At 47.8% G+C, this 19,192-nt stretch overlaps 2 protein-coding genes and 1 pseudogene across 5 annotated transcripts in view; 2 read left to right on the forward strand and 1 right to left on the reverse strand.

Moving 5' to 3' along the window:
* Positions 1-7,260, forward strand: part of LOC116372485 (alpha-2-macroglobulin receptor-associated protein-like) — a 14,145-nt pseudogene extending 6,885 nt beyond the window's left edge.
* On the forward strand, positions 4,910-7,260 carry LOC116372484 (uncharacterized). The gene is made up of 2 exons (XM_031821287.1): positions 4,910-5,634; positions 5,674-7,260. The coding sequence occupies exons 1-2, from the start codon at positions 4,932-4,934 to the stop codon at positions 5,706-5,708; spliced, it is 738 nt and encodes a 245-aa protein (XP_031677147.1). The 5' UTR covers positions 4,910-4,931; the 3' UTR covers positions 5,709-7,260.
* Positions 7,261-10,194: 2,934 nt separating this feature from the next.
* LOC109884050 (protein Dok-7) overlaps positions 10,195-19,192 on the reverse strand; it is a 58,439-nt gene continuing 49,441 nt past the window's right edge. Inside the window, exons 11-12 of one of the 4 annotated variants that reach the window (XM_031821290.1) lie at positions 16,052-16,297; positions 10,195-10,342 (exon numbers count right to left, since the gene is read on the reverse strand). In XM_031821290.1, the coding sequence (XP_031677150.1) occupies positions 10,203-10,342; positions 16,052-16,297 (386 nt within the window). In that variant the 3' untranslated portion in view covers positions 10,195-10,202. Of the gene's footprint in view, positions 10,346-16,051; positions 16,298-19,192 lie in introns of all 4 variants that reach the window. The other 3 variants (XM_031821289.1, XM_031821292.1, XM_031821291.1) reach the window with 3 other exon arrangements.

A 19,192-nucleotide genomic window follows, 5' to 3' on the forward strand; every position in this document is an offset into this window, starting at 1 on the left:
CTCCCCCACCTCTCTCCATCCCCTCTCCCCACCCCTCTCCATCCCTCTCCCCCACCCCTCTCCATCCTCTCCCCCACCCCTCTCCATCCCTCTCCCCCACCTCTCTCCATCCTCTCCCCCACCTCTCTCCATCCTCTCCCCACCCCTCTCCATCCTCTCCCCCCCTCTCTCCATCCTCTCCCCCACCTCTCCCATCCCCTCCCCCATCTCTCTCCATCCCCCCCCATCTCTCTCCACCCCTCTCCACCTCTCTCCATCCCCCCCCATCTCTCTCCATCCCCTCCCTCTCTCATCCCCTCCCCCATCTCTCTCCATCCCCTCCCCCATCTCTCTCCATCCCCTCCCCCATTCTCTCTCCATCCCCTCCCCATCTCTCTCCATCCCCTCCCCCATCTCTCTCATCCCCTCCCCCACCTCTCTCCATCCCTCTCCCCACCTCTCTCCATCCCTCTCCCCCACCTCTCTCCATCCCTCTCCCCCACCTCTCTCCATCCCTCTCCCCCACCTCTCTCCATCCCTCTCCCCCAACCTCTCTCCATCCCTCTCCCCCACCCCTCTCCATCCCTCTCCCCCACCCCTCTCCATCCCTCTCCCCCACCCCTCTCCATCCTCTCCCCCACCTCTCTCCATCCTCTCCCCACCTCTCTCCATCCTCTCCCCCACCCCTCTCCTCTCCCCCCACCTCTCTCCATCCTCTCCCCCACCTCTCTCCATCCCCTCCCCCATCTCTCTCCATCCCTCCCCATCTCTCTCCATCCCCTCCCCATCTCTCTCCATCCCCTCCCTCTCTCATCCCCTCACCCATCTCCTCTCATCCCCTTCCCCCATCTCTCTCCATCTCCCCTCCCCTATCTCTGCTCCATCCCCTCCCCATCTCTCTGCCATCCACACACTCCCCATCTCTCTCCCTAGCCCCCGCCCCAATCCTCTCCATCCCCTCCCCCCATCTCTCTCTCTCCCTCCCTCTCCCCCCCCCTCCCCCATCTCTCTCCATCCCCCTCTCCACCTCTCTCCATCCCCTCCCCATCTCTCTCCATCCCCTCCCTCTCTCATCCCCTCCCCCATCTCTCTCCATCCCCTCCCCCATCTCTCTCCATCCCCTCCCCCATCTCTCTCCATCCCCTCCCCCATCTCTCTCCCTCCCTCTCCCCCATCTCTCTCCATCCCCTCCCCTCCCTCTCTCCATCCCCTCCCTCTCTCCATCTCCTTCCCCTCTATAGAGATCCATAAGAATGTGATCTCTCCATTAGAAGGGGAAGTTAAACAACATGTCCTGCATCAGAAACACACCGACCTGAAGGACAAGATGAGGTGTGTATTAACGCTGTGTGTGTGTCTGTGTGTTTTAACGGTGTCTGTGTGTTTTAATGGTTGTGTGTGTGTGTTTTAATGGTTGTGTGTGTGTTTGTAGGGATCTGAACCAGGGCTTTGAACGCCTGAGGAAACTCAGCCATGAGGGCTTCAGCGAGGACAGCGGTGAGTGGTACACACACACACACACACACACACACACACACACACACACACAGTTGAGTGTGACTAGTAGTGATGTCCCCCTCCCTCCTCTCCAGAGTTTAAAGAGCCCAGGGTGATAGAGCTGTGGGAGATGGCACAGAGAGCCAACCTGACTGGGGATGAACTGGACTCGCTCAAGGTGTGTGTGTGTGTGTGTGTGTGTGTTCTTTCCATATCTGTTTTTAAAGTGATGGATCACAGTCTGGATCATAATGTTCTGTCCGGTTTGGGTGTGTCTCTCCCTGTGTGTGTGTGTGAGATCAGGAGGAACTGAAGCATTTTGAGACCAAGGTAGAGAAGCACAGCCACTACCAGGTAACCTATCAATTATTAATCAATCCGTTTTTTTTCCCTCATCGATCTACACACAATACCCCATAATGACATCACAATACCCCATAATGACATCACAATACCCCATAATGACATCACAATACCCCATAATGACATCACAATACCCCATACTGACATCACAATACCCCATACTGACATCACAATACCCCATAATGACATCACAATACCCCATAATGACAAAGCAAAAACAACTCAAATATGACATTTCCATAAGTATTCAGACCCTTTACTCGGTACTTTGTTGAAGCACCTTTGGCAGCGATTACAGCATCGAGTCTTCTTGGGTATGACGCTACAAGCTTGGCACACCTGTATTTGGGGAGTTTCTCCCATTCTTCTCTGCAGATCCTCACAAGCTCTGTCAGGTTGGATGGGGAGCGTCGCTTTCAGGTCTCCCTAGAGATGTTCGATCGGGTTCAAGTCCGGGCTCTGGCTGGGCCACTCAAGGACATTCAGAGACTTGTCCCACTCCTGCGTTGTCTTGGCTGTGTGCTTAGGGTGGTCGACCTGTTTAAAGATGAACCTTCACCCCAGTCTGAGGCCCTGAGAGCTCTGGAGCAGGTTTTCATCAAGGATCTTTCTGTACTTCACTCTGTTCATCTTTCCCTTGATCCTGACTAGTCTCCCAGTCCCTGAAAAACATCCCCACAGCATGATGCTGCCACCACCATGCTTCACCGTAGGGATGTTGCCAGGTTTCCTCCAGACTTGTTGTTCATGGCCTGGGAATCTTTAGATGCCTTTTGGCAAACTCCAAGCGGGCTGCCATGTGCCTTTTACTGAGGAGTGGCTTCCGTCTGGCCTCTCTACCATAAAGGCCTGATTGGTTTTCCCATCTCCACAGAGGAACACTAGAGCTCTGTCAGTGTGACCGTCGGGTTCTTGGTCACCTCCCGGACCGAGGCACTTCTCCCCCGATTGGTCAGTTTGGCCGTGCAGCCAGGAAGAGTCTTGGTGGTTCCAAACATCTTCCATTTCAGAATGATGGAGGCCACTGTGTTCGTGGGGACCTTCAATGCTGCAGATATGTTTCGGTACCTCTCCCCAGATCTGTGCCTCGTCACAATCCTGTCTCTGAGCTCTACGGACAATTCCTTCGACCTCATGGCTTGTTTTTTGCTCTGACATGCTCTGTCAACTGTGGGACCTTTATATAGACAGGTGTGTGCCTTTCCAAATCAAGTCCAATCAACTGAATTTACCACAGGTGGACTCCAATCAAGTTGTAGAAACATCTCAAGGATGATCAATGGAAACAGGATGCACCTGAGCTCCATTTAGAGGGTTTGAATAAATAATGTATTTCAGTTGTTTATTTTGTTTACATTTGCAAAGATTTAGGAATTGTTGTTACTCAATCCATTTGTAACATAACAAAATGTGGACAAGTGAAGGTCTGAATACTTCCTGTCTTTTATTCACCTCCCTTGATGTCCCAAATGGACCCTTACGCCCTTAGAGATCTGAGAGGGTTTGACAGGTGTAAGCTATATGGTGCTTCCACCAAGCAAGTGCCTAGGGCGTAGGGTCCATTTGGGATAGGACCACTCACTTTCTCCTCCCTCCCTCTCTCTCTCTCCTCCCTCCCTCTCTCTCTTACCCCTCTCTCCTCTCTCTCTCTCCTCCCTGCCTCTCTCCCCCTGCCTCCTCTCCCCCCTGCCTCCTCTCCCCCCTGCCTCCTCTCCCCCCTGCCTCCTCTCCCCCCTGCCTCCTCTCCCCCCTGCCTCCTCTCCCCCCTGCCTCCTCTCCCCCCTGCCTGCTCTCCCCCCTGCCTCCTCTCCCCCCTGCCTGCTCTCCCCCCTACTCCCCTCCCCCCCCTGCTCCTCTCCCCCCTGCCTCCTCTCCCCTCCTCAGGAACAGTTGGAGTTATCCCACCAGAAGCTGAGACATGTAGAATCTCTAGGAGACAACGACCACATCCTGAGAAACCAGGAGAGATACAATAACCTGGCAGAGAAGACCAGAGAGATGGGGTACAAGGTAGGAGAGAGACAATAACCTGGCCGAGAAGACTAGAGAGACAATAACCTGGCAGAGAAGACTAGAGACAATAACCTGGCAGAGAAGACCAGAGAGACAATAACCTGGCAGAGAAGACCAGAGAGACAATAACCTGGCCGAGAAGACTAGAGAGACAATAACCTGGCCGAGAAGACTAGAGAGACAATAACCTGGCCGAGAAGACTAGAGAGACAATAACCTGGCCGAGAAGACTAGAGAGACAATAACCTGGCCGAGAAGACTAGAGAGACAATAACCTGGCCGAGAAGACTAGAGAGACAATAACCTGGCAGAGAAGACTAGAGAGACAATAACCTGGCAGAGAAGACTAGAGAGACAATAACCTGGCAGAGAAGACTAGAGCGATTTGTTGTAATGCCTCTCTCTCTTTCTCTCTCAGATGAAGAAGCACATGCAGGATTTAACCAGCAAGATCTCCCGTAAAGGACTGGACCGTAACGAACTGTAAGGGGTCCTGGGGGGGGGGGCGACGACGACAGAAGGCTGTGTGTTTTCAACATCAGGACTCGAAACAACAAATGAAGTCTTGATTCGTGTTTTTCTTGCCACAGTGATTCAGAGTGTGGCGATGCTGCTGTCATGACAACCCTACGATGAACTGCTAATCTGCCTGTCTATATATACACACACTTCCGTCCACATTGCTCTTTTGTAGACTACTTTAATGAAATCAGTGTTTTTTCCGCGTAAATCTCATTTGTGATTATGTTCCATTTTAATAATGACGAGCCTGCTTCTATCTCAAATGGCACCCTATTCCCTACATAGTGCACTACGTTTGACCAGAGCCCTATGGAAGTAGTGTACTGTGTCGGGAATAGGGTGCCATTTGGGATGGAGAACGTGTCTTTCAGTGCCACTACTTGTTTTGTGTAAATATGTGTGTATGTATATATATATATATACCTATTGTAGGTACATCTGATTATGTCCGTGTACCAAATGTCACCCTATTCCCTACATAGTGCACTACTTTTAACCAGAGCCCCGTACGTTCTTGATCAAACACCTAATAACTTTGATCAACAGTTTTATTCTGAATGTATTTGAGACAACCACATATTACCACCTCCATCGAACCCTTCTGGGGAAATAGCTGCGTCGCCATAGTAACTCGCGGTATCGGTGCATTTGACGACATCGCCATAGTAACGCGCGGTATCGGTGGATTTGACGACATCGCCATAGTAACACGCGGTATCAGTGGATTTGACGACATCGCCATAGTAACACGCGGTATCAGTGGATTTGACGACATCGCCATAGTAACACGCGGGATCAGTGGATTTGACGACATCGCCATAGTAACACGCGGGATCAGTGGATTTGACGACATCGCCATAGTAACACGCGGTATCAGTGGATTTGACGACGTCGCCATAGTAACACGCGGTATCAGTGGATTTGACGACATCGCCATAGTAACACGCGGGATCAGTGGATTTGACGACATCGCCATAGTAACACGCGGTATCAGTGGATTTGACGACGTCGCCATAGTAACACGCGGTATCAGTGGATTTGACGACATCGCCATAGTAACACGCGGTATCAGTGGATTTGACGACGTCGCCATAGTAACACGCGGTATCAGTGGATTTGACGACATCGCCATAGTAACACGCGGGATCAGTGGATTTGACGACATCGCCATAGTAACACGCGGTATCAGTGGATTTGACGACGTCGCCATAGTAACACGCGGTATCAGTGGATTTGACGACATCGCCATAGTAACACGCGGTATCAGTGGATTTGACGACATCGCCATAGTAACACCTGGTATCATTGGTATTTCAACAATAGTAGTAGCTTAATATCAGCAAATCTCAAGAACTCCTCCGTGACCTTTGGCCTAATGGTAAAATCCCTGAGCGGTTTCCATCCTCTCTGGCAACTCGGTTAGGACGGACTTCTGAATCTTTTGTAGTGACTGGGTGTGTTGATATTCAATGTCTGCTTTTAGTTTTTTATTCATCTTTCAAAAAATAGGTGCCCTTCTTTTGCGAGGTTATTGTAAAACCTCTCTGGTCTTTGTGGTTGAAATTCACTGCTCGATTTGAAGGACCGTACAATTATGTGTATGTGTGGGGTTGGAGTGATGAGGTAAGTCATTCAACAGTCATGTTGAACACTGTTCTGGCAGACAAAGTGGGTCCTTGTAACTGATGTGGCTTTAAGTACATATTTACTACGGCACTTAATTAGCCTTGATATTACAATGGGGTTGAATACTTGACTCATGAACATTTCAGCTTATCAATTGTGTGTAGTATTGTGTGTAGTATTGTGTGTAGGCCCAGTGGAGAAAAATAATCTAAATTGAATCCATTTTAAATTAAAGCTGTATTAACCAATCAGAGTTACTGAGAGAACCAGTGTCGTGATTGGAGAGTTACTGAGAGAACCAGTGTCGTGATTAGAGAGTTACTGAGAGAACCAGTGTCGTGATTGGAGAGTTACTGAGAGAACCAGTGTCGTGATTGGGAGAGAACCAGTCATGATTGGAAAGATACTGAGAGAACCAGTGTCGTGATTAGAGAGTTACTGAGAGAACCAGTGTCGTGATTGGAGAGTTACTGAGAGAACCAGTGTCGTGATTAGAGAGTTACTGAGAGAACCAGTGTCGTGATTGGAGAGTTACTGAGAGAACCAGTGTCGTGATTGGAGAGTTACTGAGAGAACCAGTGTCGTGATTAGAGAGTTACTGAGAGAACCAGTGTCGTGATTAGAGAGTTACTGAGAGAACCAGTGTCGTGATTAGAGAGTTACTGAGAGAACCAGTGTCGTGATTGGAGAGTTACTGAGAGAACCAGTGTCGTGATTGGAGAGTTACTGAGAGAACCAGTGTCGTGATTGGAGAGTTACTGAGAGAACCAGTGTCGTGATTGGAGAGTTACTGAGAGAACCAGTGTCGTGATTGGAGAGAACCAGTCATGATTGGAGAGATACTGAGAGAACCAGTGTCGTGATTGGAGAGTTACTGAGAGAACCAGTGTCGTGATTGGAGAGTTACTGAGAGAACCAGTGTCGTGATTGGAGAGTTACTGAGAGAACCAGTGTCGTGATTGGAGAGTTACTGAGAGAACCAGTGTCGTGATTGGAGAGTTACTGAGAGAACCAGTGTCGTGATTGGAGAGTTACTGAGAGAACCAGTGTCGTTACTGAGAGAACCAGTTGTGATTGGAGAGTTACTGAGAGAACCAGTCATGATTGTAAATCGAAGTCTTTGAACCATGAATATACAGTGTCTTTATTGGCCCATGTGGGCGGGGCATCCTGAAGATGCAAAACACTGTAATAACAAAAATGAATCAAATGTAGATCGAACAAATTTCAAAAAAAGTAATAAAAACACCTTTTCTCCCATTTTTCTCGTCATCTGGATATTTTGAAGAAATTGGTACACAAATGAGCATAACAAAATTGAACAGAATTACTTTTACTATTGTAGGGCCTAAACATATGTTTAAAGCCTTACTGATGAATCCTATGTAGTTCACATGGGAATCGAACATAAAACCTGTTTCTGGCACCATGACAACGAACAACAGTCACTGGAAACTATGAGTGCTGTCTTCACTAACGATCTCTTGTAAACTACAGGAACTGATGGCTTCGAGACACCAGAAGCCTCAGTATCTCAGAGGACTCCGACCTTACGGCAGTAACCAGGTGGGTGTTAGTTCAACCCTACGGCAGTAACCAGATGGTTGTTAGTTCAACCCTACGGCAGTAACCAGATGGGTGTTAGTTCAACCCTACGGCAGTAACCAGATGGGTGTTAGTTCAACCCTACGGCAGTAACCAGGTGGGTGTTAGTTCAACCCTACGGCAGTAACCAGGTGGGTGTTAGTTCAACCCTACGGCAGTAACCAGATGGGTGTTAGTTCAACCCTACGGCAGTAACCAGGTGGGTGTTAGTTCAACCCTACGGCAGTAACCAGATGGTTGTTAGTTCAACCCTACGGCAGTAACCAGATGGGTGTTAGTTCAACCCTACGGCAGTAACCAGGTGGGTGTTAGTTCAAATCCCACCAGTGACACGTTTGTTTTCCATCTTAACTCTAACAGACCGGTGTGTGAGGTTGATATATCCAGTTTGAACAGGTCACAGAGCGAAGGGTTCCTGGTGTTACCAGGGGGTGTGTAGATCACCAATCTCCTAGACCTGGTTGTACAGGAGCGGCTGTGGGTTCGAAACCCCCCAGTTTCTGGGACCTGGAGCATATCTGAGTAGTTCTATCTTCAGGTCTAGGCTTTAGGACGTGGTAACTGAGTAGTTCATTCATTCTTCAGGTCTAGGCTCAAATGCGCCTTGCAGAGGCATGTCGGTGCCAGCGTGGATTATATTTTGTTGACTGTCCGGTGCTCTTCAACAATCCCAGCCTATGTGGACACTTTACTAAATGTCATGCTGCCGAGTATAAAATTATGTTTTTGTATATACAGTACCAGTCAAAAGTTTGGACACACCTCATTCCAGGTTGCAAGTTCAAATCCCCGAGCTGACAAGGTACAAATCTGTTGTTCTTGTCCCTGAACAAGGCAGTTAACCCACTGTTCCCCGGGAGGCCGTCATTGAAAATAAGAATTTGTTCTTAACGGACTTGCCTGGTTAAATAAAAGGTTAAAAATATATATTAACATATCCCAGGGTTTTCCTTTATTTTTACAATTTTCTACATTGTAGAATAATAGTGAAGACTGTGAAATAACACATGGAATCATGTAGTAACCAAAAAAAGTGTTAAACAAATCAACATTTATTTTATATTTGAGATTCTACAAAGTAAACCACCCTTTGCCTTGATGACAGCTTTGCACACTCTTGGCATTCTCTCAACCACATTCATGAGGTAGTCACCTGGAATGCATTTCAATGAACAGGTGTACCTTGTTAAAAGTTCATTTGTGGAATTTCTTTCCTTCTTAAATGCGTTTGAGCCAATCAGTTGTGTTGTGACAAGGTAGGGGTGGTATACAGAAGATAGCCCTATTTGGTAAAAGTCCATATTATGGCAAGAACAGCTCAAATAAGCAAAGAGAAACAACAGTCCATCATTACTTTAAGACATGAAAGTCTGTTAATACGGAACATTTCAAGAACTTTGAAACTTTCTTCAAGTGCAGTCTTAAAAACCATCAAGCGCTATGATGAAACTGGCTCTCATGAGGACCACCACAGGAAAGGAAGACCCAGAGTTACCTCTGCTGCAGAGGATAAGTTCATTGGAGTTAACTGCACCTCAGACTGCAGCCCAAATAAATGCTTCATAGAGTTCAAGTAACAGACACATCTCAACATCAACTGTTCTGAGGAGACTGTGTGAATCAGGTCTTCATGGTCGAATTGATGCAAAGAAACCACTACTGAAGGACACCAATAATAAGAAGAGACTTGCTTGGGCCAAGAAACACGAGCCATGGACATTAGACCAGTGGAAATCTGTCCTTTGGTCTGATTAGTCCAAATTTTTGATTTTTGTTTCCAACCGCTGTGTCTCTGTGAGATGTAGACTAGGTGAACGGATGATCTCCACATGTGTGGTTCCCACCGTGAAGCATGGAGGCGGAGGTGGTGCTTTGCTGGTGACACTGTGATTTATTTAGAGTTCAAGGCACACTTAACCAGCATGGTTACCACAGCATTCTGCAGAGATACACCATCCCATCTGGTTTGCGCTTAGTGGGACTATCATTTGTTTTTCAACAGGACAATGACCCAACACACCTCCAGGCGGTCTAAGGGCTATTTGACCAAGAAGGAGAGTGATGGAGTGCTGCATCAGATGACCTGGCCTCCACAATCAGCTGATCTCAACATAAACGAGATGGTTTGGGATGAGTTGGACTGCAGAGGGAAGGAAAAGCAGCCAACAAGTTCTCAGCATATGTGGGAACTCCTTCACGACTGTTGGCAAAGCATTCCAGGTGAAGCTGGTTGAGAGAATGCCAAGAGTTTGCAAAGCTGTCATCAAGGCAGAGGGTGGCTAAATATAAAACAAGTTAATAAATAATCTCTTGGCAAACAAAAGCAGTTACTATTTACAAGAAAACCCTCAAATCATTTCAGGTGTGAGTGAGTAAGTGAGAGAGAGACAGAGAGAGAGAGAAAGACTGCAGGGTGCCTCTCCATTCTGTCCTCTCTCCCCTGGGCGTGTTCTCCTCCAGCTCCATCAGCCTGTCCTCTCTCCCCTGGGCGTGTTCTCCTCCAGCTCCATCAGCCTGTCCTCTCTCCCCTGGGCGTGTTCTCCTCCAGCTCCATCAGCCTGTCCTCTCTCCCCTGGGCGTGTTCTCCTCCAGCTCCATCAGCCTGTCCTCTCTCCCCTGGGCGTGTTCTCCTCCAGCTCCATCAGCCTGTCCTCTCTCCCCTGGGCATGTTCTGCTGCTACTCTCTGAGCTGTCTCTGAGGCTGTGATGTCTATGTGGGCGTATGTGGTGGAGCCCCCTACTGGACAGGAAGACCAACAACAACAACCAGTGACTACAACATCATGGTCCTCTACAAGAACATAAAAACCAGTCTCCTGATCACCCTGCCTTCTCCTGAAGTGTTTGTCTTGCACACTTTGCTTATAACAAACCTTAATCCACGAAGGGTAGTGTGCGAGTGTACACTTTGGGAGAAGGGTGGTGTAATCGGTACACACAATAGAAATACACACAGCCAATGGCTTTGAGCAGGTTCTATGTTTCCTAGTAGGAGATTATCACAGTACAAGAAGCCATATAGCACCAAGGAGGAAGAGACTGTAGGCCACAGTGTGCTGTGTGTTCCCAACATGAGCTATTATAATCAACTTTAGGTTATAAACATGTCCTGTTCCCAACAGTAGGTATTATAATCAACTTTATGTTATAAACATGTCCTGTTCCCAACAGTAGGTATTATAATCAACTTTATGTTATAAACATGTCCTGTTCCCAACATTAGGTATTATAATCAACTTTAGGTTATAAACATGTCCTGTTCCCAACATTAGGTATTATAATCAACTTTAGGTTATAAACATGTCCTGTTCCCAACATTAGGTATTATGATCAACTTTAGGTTATAAACATGTCCTGTTCCCAACATTAGGTATTATAATCAACTTTAGGTTATAAACATGTCCTGTTCCCAACATTAGGTATTATAATCAACTTTAGGTTATAAACATGTCCTGTTCCCAACATTAGGTATTATGATCAACTTTAGGTTATAAACATGTCCTGTTCCCAACACTAGGTTATAAACATGTCCTGTTCCCAACATTAGATATTATAATCAACTTTAGGTTATAAACATGTCCTGTTCCCAACATTAGATATTATAATCAACTTTAGGTTATAAACATGTCCTATTCAACCATTATAATGTGTTCCCAACAGTAGCGATTATAATCAACTTTAGGTTATAAACATGTCCTGTTCCCAACAGTAGGTATTATAATCAACTTTAGGTTATAAACATGTTCTGTTCAACCATTATAATGATGTGTTCCCAACTTTAGGTTATAAACATGTCCTGTTCCCAACATTAGATATTATAATCAACCTTAGGTTATAAACATGTCCTGTTCCCAACATTAGGTATTATAATCAACTTTAGGTTATAAACATGTCCTGTTCCCAACATTAGGTTATAAACATGTCCTGTTCCCGACATTAGATATTATAATCAACTTTAGGTTATAAACATGTCCTATTAAACCATTATAATGATGTGTTCCCAACATTAGGTATTATAATCAACTTTAGGTTATAAACATGTCCAGCCCCATCCCATTCCCCCCCAGCTCAACATGTCCCTGTCCAGCCCCATCCCATTCCCCCCAGCTCAACATGTCCCTGTCCAGCCCCATCCCATCCCCCCCAGCTCAACATGTCTCTGTCCAGCCCCATCCCATTCCCCCCAGCTCAACATGTCCCTGTCCAGCCCCATCCCATTCCCCCCCAGCTCAACATGTCCCTGTCCAGCCCCATCCCATTCCCCCCAGCTCAACATGTCCCTGTCCAGCCCCATCCCATTCCCTCCAGCTCAACATGTCCCTGTCCAGCTCCATCCCATTCCCCCCCAGCTCAACATATCCCTGTCCAGCCCCAACCCATTCCCTCCAGCTCAACATGTCTCTGTCTAGCACCATCCCATTCCCTCCAGCTCAACATGTCTCTGTCCAGCCCCATCCCATTCCCTCCAGCTCCATCCCATTCCCCCCAGCTCAACATGTCTCTGTCCAGCCCCATCCCATTCCCCCCCAGCTCAACATGTCCCTCTCCAGCCCCATCCCATTCCCCCCAGCTCAACATGTCTCTGTCCAGCCCCATCCCATTCCCTCCAGCTCCATCCCATTCCCCCCAGCTCAACATGTCCCTGTCCAGCCCCCCCCCCCCAGCTCAACATGTCCCTGTCCAGCCCCATCCCATCCCCCCCAGCTCAACATGTCCCTGTCCAGCCCCATCCCACCCCCCCCCAGCTAAACATGTCTCTGTCCAGCCCCATCCCATTCCCCCCAGCTCAACATGTCCCTGTCCAGCCCCATCATGTTCATTGCTGTTAAGTACAGTCTGTGAACAAAGTTAAACTAATACGTTTCATGTTTCATGTATTACAGGATACCCAAGATCATATTTCTCCATATTCTGTTCCAGTTAAAGGGTGGTTCAGATTCACTTAGATCTGTGGACCGTACTTTTTTTAATGGCTAGCTCAGAATATGAGCTTTCCAAGAGTTGTTCATATATTATAGAGATCATTCCTTTCGGGAGCCCAGATGATTTATTTATAAATCATTGGATGGTTGAGTTTCCCCAGATAGCAGACATCGGAGGATGGGGTGGGTTGAGATGCAGCCAATGCAGAAAAAACACAGATCTCTAGTTTTACCTCCATGGATGTAATGGTTGAGTCCAACTCCATAATGGTTCAATCCAACGCCGTGGATGTAATGGTTGAGTCCAACTCCATAATGGTTCAATCCAACGCCGTGGATGTAATGGTTGAGTCCAACTCCATAATGGTTGAGTCCAACTCCATAATGGTTGAGTCCAACTCCATAATGGTTGAGTCCAACTCCATAATGGTTGAGTCCAACTCCATGGATGTAATGGTTGAGTCCAACTCCGTGGATGTAATGGTTGAGTCCAACTCCGTGGATGTAATGGTTGAGTCCAACTCCATGGATGTAATGGTTGAGTCCAACTCCATGGATGTAATGGTTGAGTCCAACTCCATGGATGTAATGGTTGAGTCCAACTCCATAATGGTTGAGTCCAACTCCATAATGGTTGAGTCCAACTCCATGGATGTAATGGTTGAGTCCAACTCCATAATGGTTGAGTCCAACTCCATGGATGTAATGGTTGAGTCCAACTCCATAATGGTTGAGTCCAACTCCATGGAAGTAATGGTTGAGTCCAACTCCGTGGATGTAATGGTTGAGTCCAACTCCATGGATGTAATGGTTGAGTCCAACTCCATGGATGTAATGGTTGAGTCCAACTCCATAATGGTTCAATCCAACACCATGGATGTAATGGTTGAGTCCAACTCCATGGATGTAATGGTTGAGTCCAACTCCATGGATGTAATGGTTGAGTCCAACTCCATGGATGTAATGGTTGAGTCCAACTCCATGGATGTAATGGTTGAGTCCAACTCCATGGATGTAATGGTTGAGTCCAACTCCGTGGATGTAATGGTTGAGTCCAACACCATGGATGTAATGGTTGAGTCCAACACCGTGGATGTAATGGTTGAGTCCAACACCGTGGATGTAATGGTTGAGTCCAACTCCATGGATGTAATGGTTGAGTCCAACTCCGTGGATGTAATGGTTGAGTCCAACTCCGTGGATGTAATGGTTGAGTCCAACTCCATGGATGTAATGGTTGAGTCCAACTCCGTGGATGTAATGGTTGAGTCCAACTCCGTGGATGTAATGGTTGAGTCCAACTCCATGGATGTAATGGTTGAGTCCAACTCCGTGGATGTAATGGTTGAGTCCAACTCCATGGATGTAATGGTTGAGTCCAACTCCGTGGATGTAATGGTTCAGTCTTGTCAATAGATGTACTTCTGTCTTGACTTTGATCTGATTAACAGTGTTTGTTGAAAACGCTCCAATGTCGTTTTAAATAACTTTTCCAATCCTGATGTCTTCTTTACTGGGGATTTGTTCAGATGTGAATGCTGGTACATTTTTTAAATAAAACCTTTAATGTCGTCCCACGCAGGGGGTCATCGACTGCATCATTATAGTTAATCATTATGAATTCATTCAGTTCAGATTGAAATTGATCACAGGAAGTAGGATTTGGTAGTAATGAAACATTACAGCGCCATCTTGTGGCTCTTTCAGGAGATTCTGAAGCCCTGTGGATCTTGGTCCTAAAACATGGCACTATGAAGGGAATAGACTGCCATTTAGGACGCAAATAACTAGGTCAGGGCTGGCCAACCCTCTTCCTGGAGATCTACTGTCCTGTGGGTTTTTAGACCAACCCTCTTCCTGGAGATCTACTGTCCTGTGGGTTTTTAGTCCAACCCTCTTCCTGGAGATCTACTGTCCTGTGGGTTTTTAGTCCAACCCTCTTCCTGGAGATCTACTGTCCTGTGGGTTTTTAGACCAACCCTCTTCCTGGAGATCTACTGTCCTGTAGGTTATCAGTCCAACCCTAACCAATAACTAGGTCAGGACTGAAAACCTACATGACAGTAGATCTCCAGGAAGAGGGTTGGACTGAAAACATACAGGACAGTAGATCTCCGGGAAGAGGGTTGGACTGAAAACCTACAGGACAGTAGATCTCCAGGAAGAGGGTTGGACTGAAAACCTACAGGACAGTAGATCTTCAGGAAGAGGGTTGGACTGAAAACCTACAGGACAGTAGATCTCCGGGAAGAGGGTTGGACTGAAAACCTACAGGACAGTAGATCTCCAGGAAGAGGGTTGGACTGAAAACCTACAGGACAGTAGATCTCCAGGAAGAGGGTTGGACTGAAAACCTACAGGACAGTAGATCTTCAGGAAGAGGGTTGGACTGAAAACCTACAGGACAGTAGATCTCCAGGAAGAGGGTTGGACTGAAAACCTACAGGACAGTAGATCTCCAGGAAGAGGGTTGGAGTGATCTCCAGGAAGAGGGTTGGATAGCACTGGACTAGACAATCCAGGTAGTCTGAGAGTTGCTAGAATAGCCGTCTCTGCATCATTCTACTGGGAAAACAACCCACAGCAATATCATCATCATTGAAAGTATCCCCAAATAGAGCCCTGTTCCCTATATAGTACACTACTGTTGATCAGAACACTGTGGTGGGCCCTGGTCTAAAGTAGTGTACTATATAGGGAATAGGGTGTCAATTGAGACGTAACCCCATTTTGTATTTGATAAAGCAGAGGATTGTGTGCGGCGATTCCGAGCGGTTAAATAAATTCCTGTGTTCAGCACGGCGATTTAATGAGTGGTTTTCTACCAATTACACTCTGTTTCCATGGTGACCCATTGACACCGCTTCTCTCTCTCTCTGTGTGTGTGTGTGTGTGGCGGGACTCAGTCGCTCTCTTCTCCCATAACTAAGCCCGTCTAAGTCTATAATGAATTTCCTTCAGACTACACAGAAGAGTTGAAGCATCACAATCTTCTTGGCACACTAGTCAAAACTTATTGGACGTCTGAAGGAATTAAGGAAATGGGATGAGAAAAGTCCCCTTTAGACAGCTAGGAAACAGCCAGAGTCAACAGCACCCTATTGTCTAGTGTTAAAGGGCCCATAGGGCTCTGGTCTAAAGAAGTGCACTACTTAAGGAATAGGGTGCCATTTGGGATACGAAATAGAGATTGAGAGCAAGACTTGAGCTAAGGGACAGCAGACCAGCCAAACCTGCCAGCCAGCCAGCCAGCCAGCCAACCTGCCAGCCAATCAACCTGCCAGCCAAACTAGTCAACCAATCAACCTGCCAGCCAATCAACCTGCCAGCCAGCCAATCAACCTGCCAGCCAAACTAGTCAACCAATCAACCTGCCAGCCAGCCAAACCAGTCAGCCAATCAACCTGCCAGCCAGCCAAACCAGCCAGCAAAACACTTGAGCCAACATGGAGAGCCGTAAACACTGAGCCGAAATGGTAAACATCGATCTAAAATGGCCATCTGAGAGGGGTTGCTGTTCTTACTGGGTCTGCGCAGCTGCACAGGGTTACCCCTCGCTGTAGTGATGTTGGTGGAAACTGGCCCACCGTAGGGCTCTGGCTGTAGATCCAGCTCCATGTACAGCAGCTCTCTGCCAGCTCTGTTAGCTTTAGCCGCAGGGCTAACGGGGATGTTGACGTAGTTCACACTGGGGTCGGTGTGGTGACGCCTGTCCAGGACTGATGACATCATCATGACAGAAGCATCCGGAGGAAACTTAAAGAATCTCCCTGGGAGAATGACAGAGTCAGTCAGACAGACACTCCCTGGGAGAATGACAGTCAGTCAGACAGACAGACACTCCCTGGGAGAATGACAGTCAGTCAGACAGACAGACACTCCCTGGGAGAATGACAGAGACTCAGTCAGACAGACAGACACTCCCTGGGAGAATGACAGTCAGTCAGTCAGACAGACACTCCCTGGGAGAATGACAGAGAGTCAGTCAGACAGACACTCCCTGGGAGAATGACAGAGAGTCAGTCAGACAGACACTCCCTGGGAGAATGACAGAGAGTCAGTCAGACAGACACTCCCTGGGAGAATGACAGAGAGTCACTCAGACAGACACTCCCTGGGAGAATGACAGAGAGTCAGTCAGACGGACAGACACTCCCTGGGAGAATGATAGAGACACAGACAGACACTCCCTGGGAGAATGACAGAGACTCAGTCAGTCAGACAGACACTCCCTGGGAGAATGACAGAGAGTCAGTCAGTCAGACAGACACTCCCTGGGAGAATGACAGTCAGTCAGATAGACACTCCCTGGGATAATGACAGAGTCAGTCAGTCAGACAGACACTCCCTGGGAGAATGACAGAGTCAGTCAGACAGACACTCCCTGGGAGAATGACAGAGAGTCAGTCAGACGGACAGACACTCCCTGGGAGAATGACAGTCAGTCAGACAGACAGACACTCCCTGGGAGAATGACAGAGAGTCAGACAGACACTCCCTGGGAGAATGACAGTCAGTCAGATAGACACTCCCTGGGAGAATGACAGAGAGTCAGTCAGACGGACAGACACTCCCTGGGAGAATGACAGAGAGTCAGTCAGACGGACAGACACTCCCTGGGAGAATGACAGTCAGTCAGACAGACAGACACTCCCTGGGAGAATGACAGAGAGTCAGTCAGACAGACACTCCCTGGGAGAATGACAGAGAGTCAGACAGACACTCCCTGGGAGAATGACAGTCAGTCAGATAGACACTCCCTGGGAGAATGACAGAGAGTCAGTCAGACGGACAGACACTCCCTGGGAGAATGATAGAGACACAGACACTCCCTGGGAGAATGACAGAGACTCAGTCAGTCAGACAGACACTCCCTGGGAGAATGACAGTCAGTCAGATAGACACTCCCTGGGATAATGACAGAGTCAGTCAGTCAGACAGACACTCCCTGGGAGAATGACAGTCAGTCAGATAGACACTCCCTGGGAGAATGACAGAGAGTCACTCAGACAGACACTCCCTGGGAGAATGACAGAGAGTCAGACAGACACTCCCTGGGAGAATGACAGTCAGTCAGATAGACACTCCCTGGGAGAATGACAGAGAGTCAGTCAGACGGACAGACACTCCCTGGGAGAATGATAGAGACACAGACACTCCCTGGGAGAATGACAGAGACTCAGTCAGTCAGACAGACACTCCCTGGGAGAATGACAGAGAGTCAGTCAGTCAGACAGACACTCCCTGGGAGAATGACAGTCAGTCAGATAGACACTCCCTGGGATAATGACAGAGTCAGTCAGTCAGACAGACACTCCCTGGGAGAATGACAGTCAGTCAGATAGACACTCCCTGGGAGAATGACAGAGAGTCACTCAGACAGACACTCCCTGGGAGAATGACAGAGAGTCAGACAGACACTCCCTGGGAGAATGACAGAGAGTCAGTCAGACGGACAGACACTCCCTGGGAGAATGACAGTCAGTCAGACAGATAGACACTCCCTGGGAGAATGACAGAGAGTCAGACAGACACTCCCTGGGAGAATGACAGTCAGTCAGATAGACACTCCCTGGGAGAATGACAGAGAGTCAGTCAGACGGACAGACACTCCCTGGGAGAATGACAGTCAGTCAGACAGACAGACACTCCCTGGGAGAATGACAGAGAGTCAGTCAGACAGACACTCCCTGGGAGAATGACAGAGAGTCACTCAGACAGACACTCCCTGGGAGAATGACAGAGAGTCAGACAGACACTCCCTGGGAGAATGACAGTCAGTCAGATAGACACTCCCTGGGAGAATGACAGTCAGTCAGATAGACACTCCCTGGGAGAATGACAGTCAGTCAGACAGACACTCCCTGGGAGAATGACAGTCAGTCAGATAGACACTCCCTGGGAGAATGACAGAGAGTCAGTCAGACGGACAGACACTCCCTGGGAGAATGATAGAGACTCAGTCAGACAGACAGACACTCCCTGGGAGAATGACAGAGACTCAGTCAGACAGACAGACACTCCCTGGGAGAATGACAGAGACTCAGTCAGACAGACAGACACTCCCTGGGAGAATGACAGTCAGTCAGACAGACACTCCCTGGGAGAATGACAGTCAGTCAGACAGACACTCCCTGGGAGAATGACAGAGAGTCAGTCAGACAGACACTCCCTGGGAGAATGACAGAGAGTCAGTCAGACAGACAGACACTCCCTGGGAGAATGACAGAGAGTCAGACAGACACTCCCTGGGAGAATGACAGTCAGTCAGACAGACAGACACTCCCTGGGAGAATGACAGAGAGTCAGTCAGACAGACACTCCCTGGGAGAATGACAGAGAGTCAGACAGACACTCCCTGGGAGAATGACAGAGTCAGACAGACAGACAGACACTCCCTGGGAGAATGACAGACAGACAGGGGAAGCAGGACCGTAGTAACAGAATATAATGATGTGAGCAGGACAACATGTAAAGTGTCCCGCAATGTCAAATGTACATTTAGATCAAGTTTGAATTAAATGGATGTAGCGATATTGGCAACCAACAGTCGTATTTTCAAACCCACACGACGAAGGACGTGTCCACATGAAAAGGCATTTTAAAAAGATAAAACCTTGGAGATCATGTCATGTTGGTAAAAAAACAACAACCAGGATGCATTG

This window comes from Oncorhynchus kisutch, unplaced genomic scaffold, assembly GCF_002021735.2.
Source record: "Oncorhynchus kisutch isolate 150728-3 unplaced genomic scaffold, Okis_V2 scaffold3956, whole genome shotgun sequence".
NCBI lineage: Eukaryota > Metazoa > Chordata > Actinopteri > Salmoniformes > Salmonidae > Oncorhynchus > Oncorhynchus kisutch.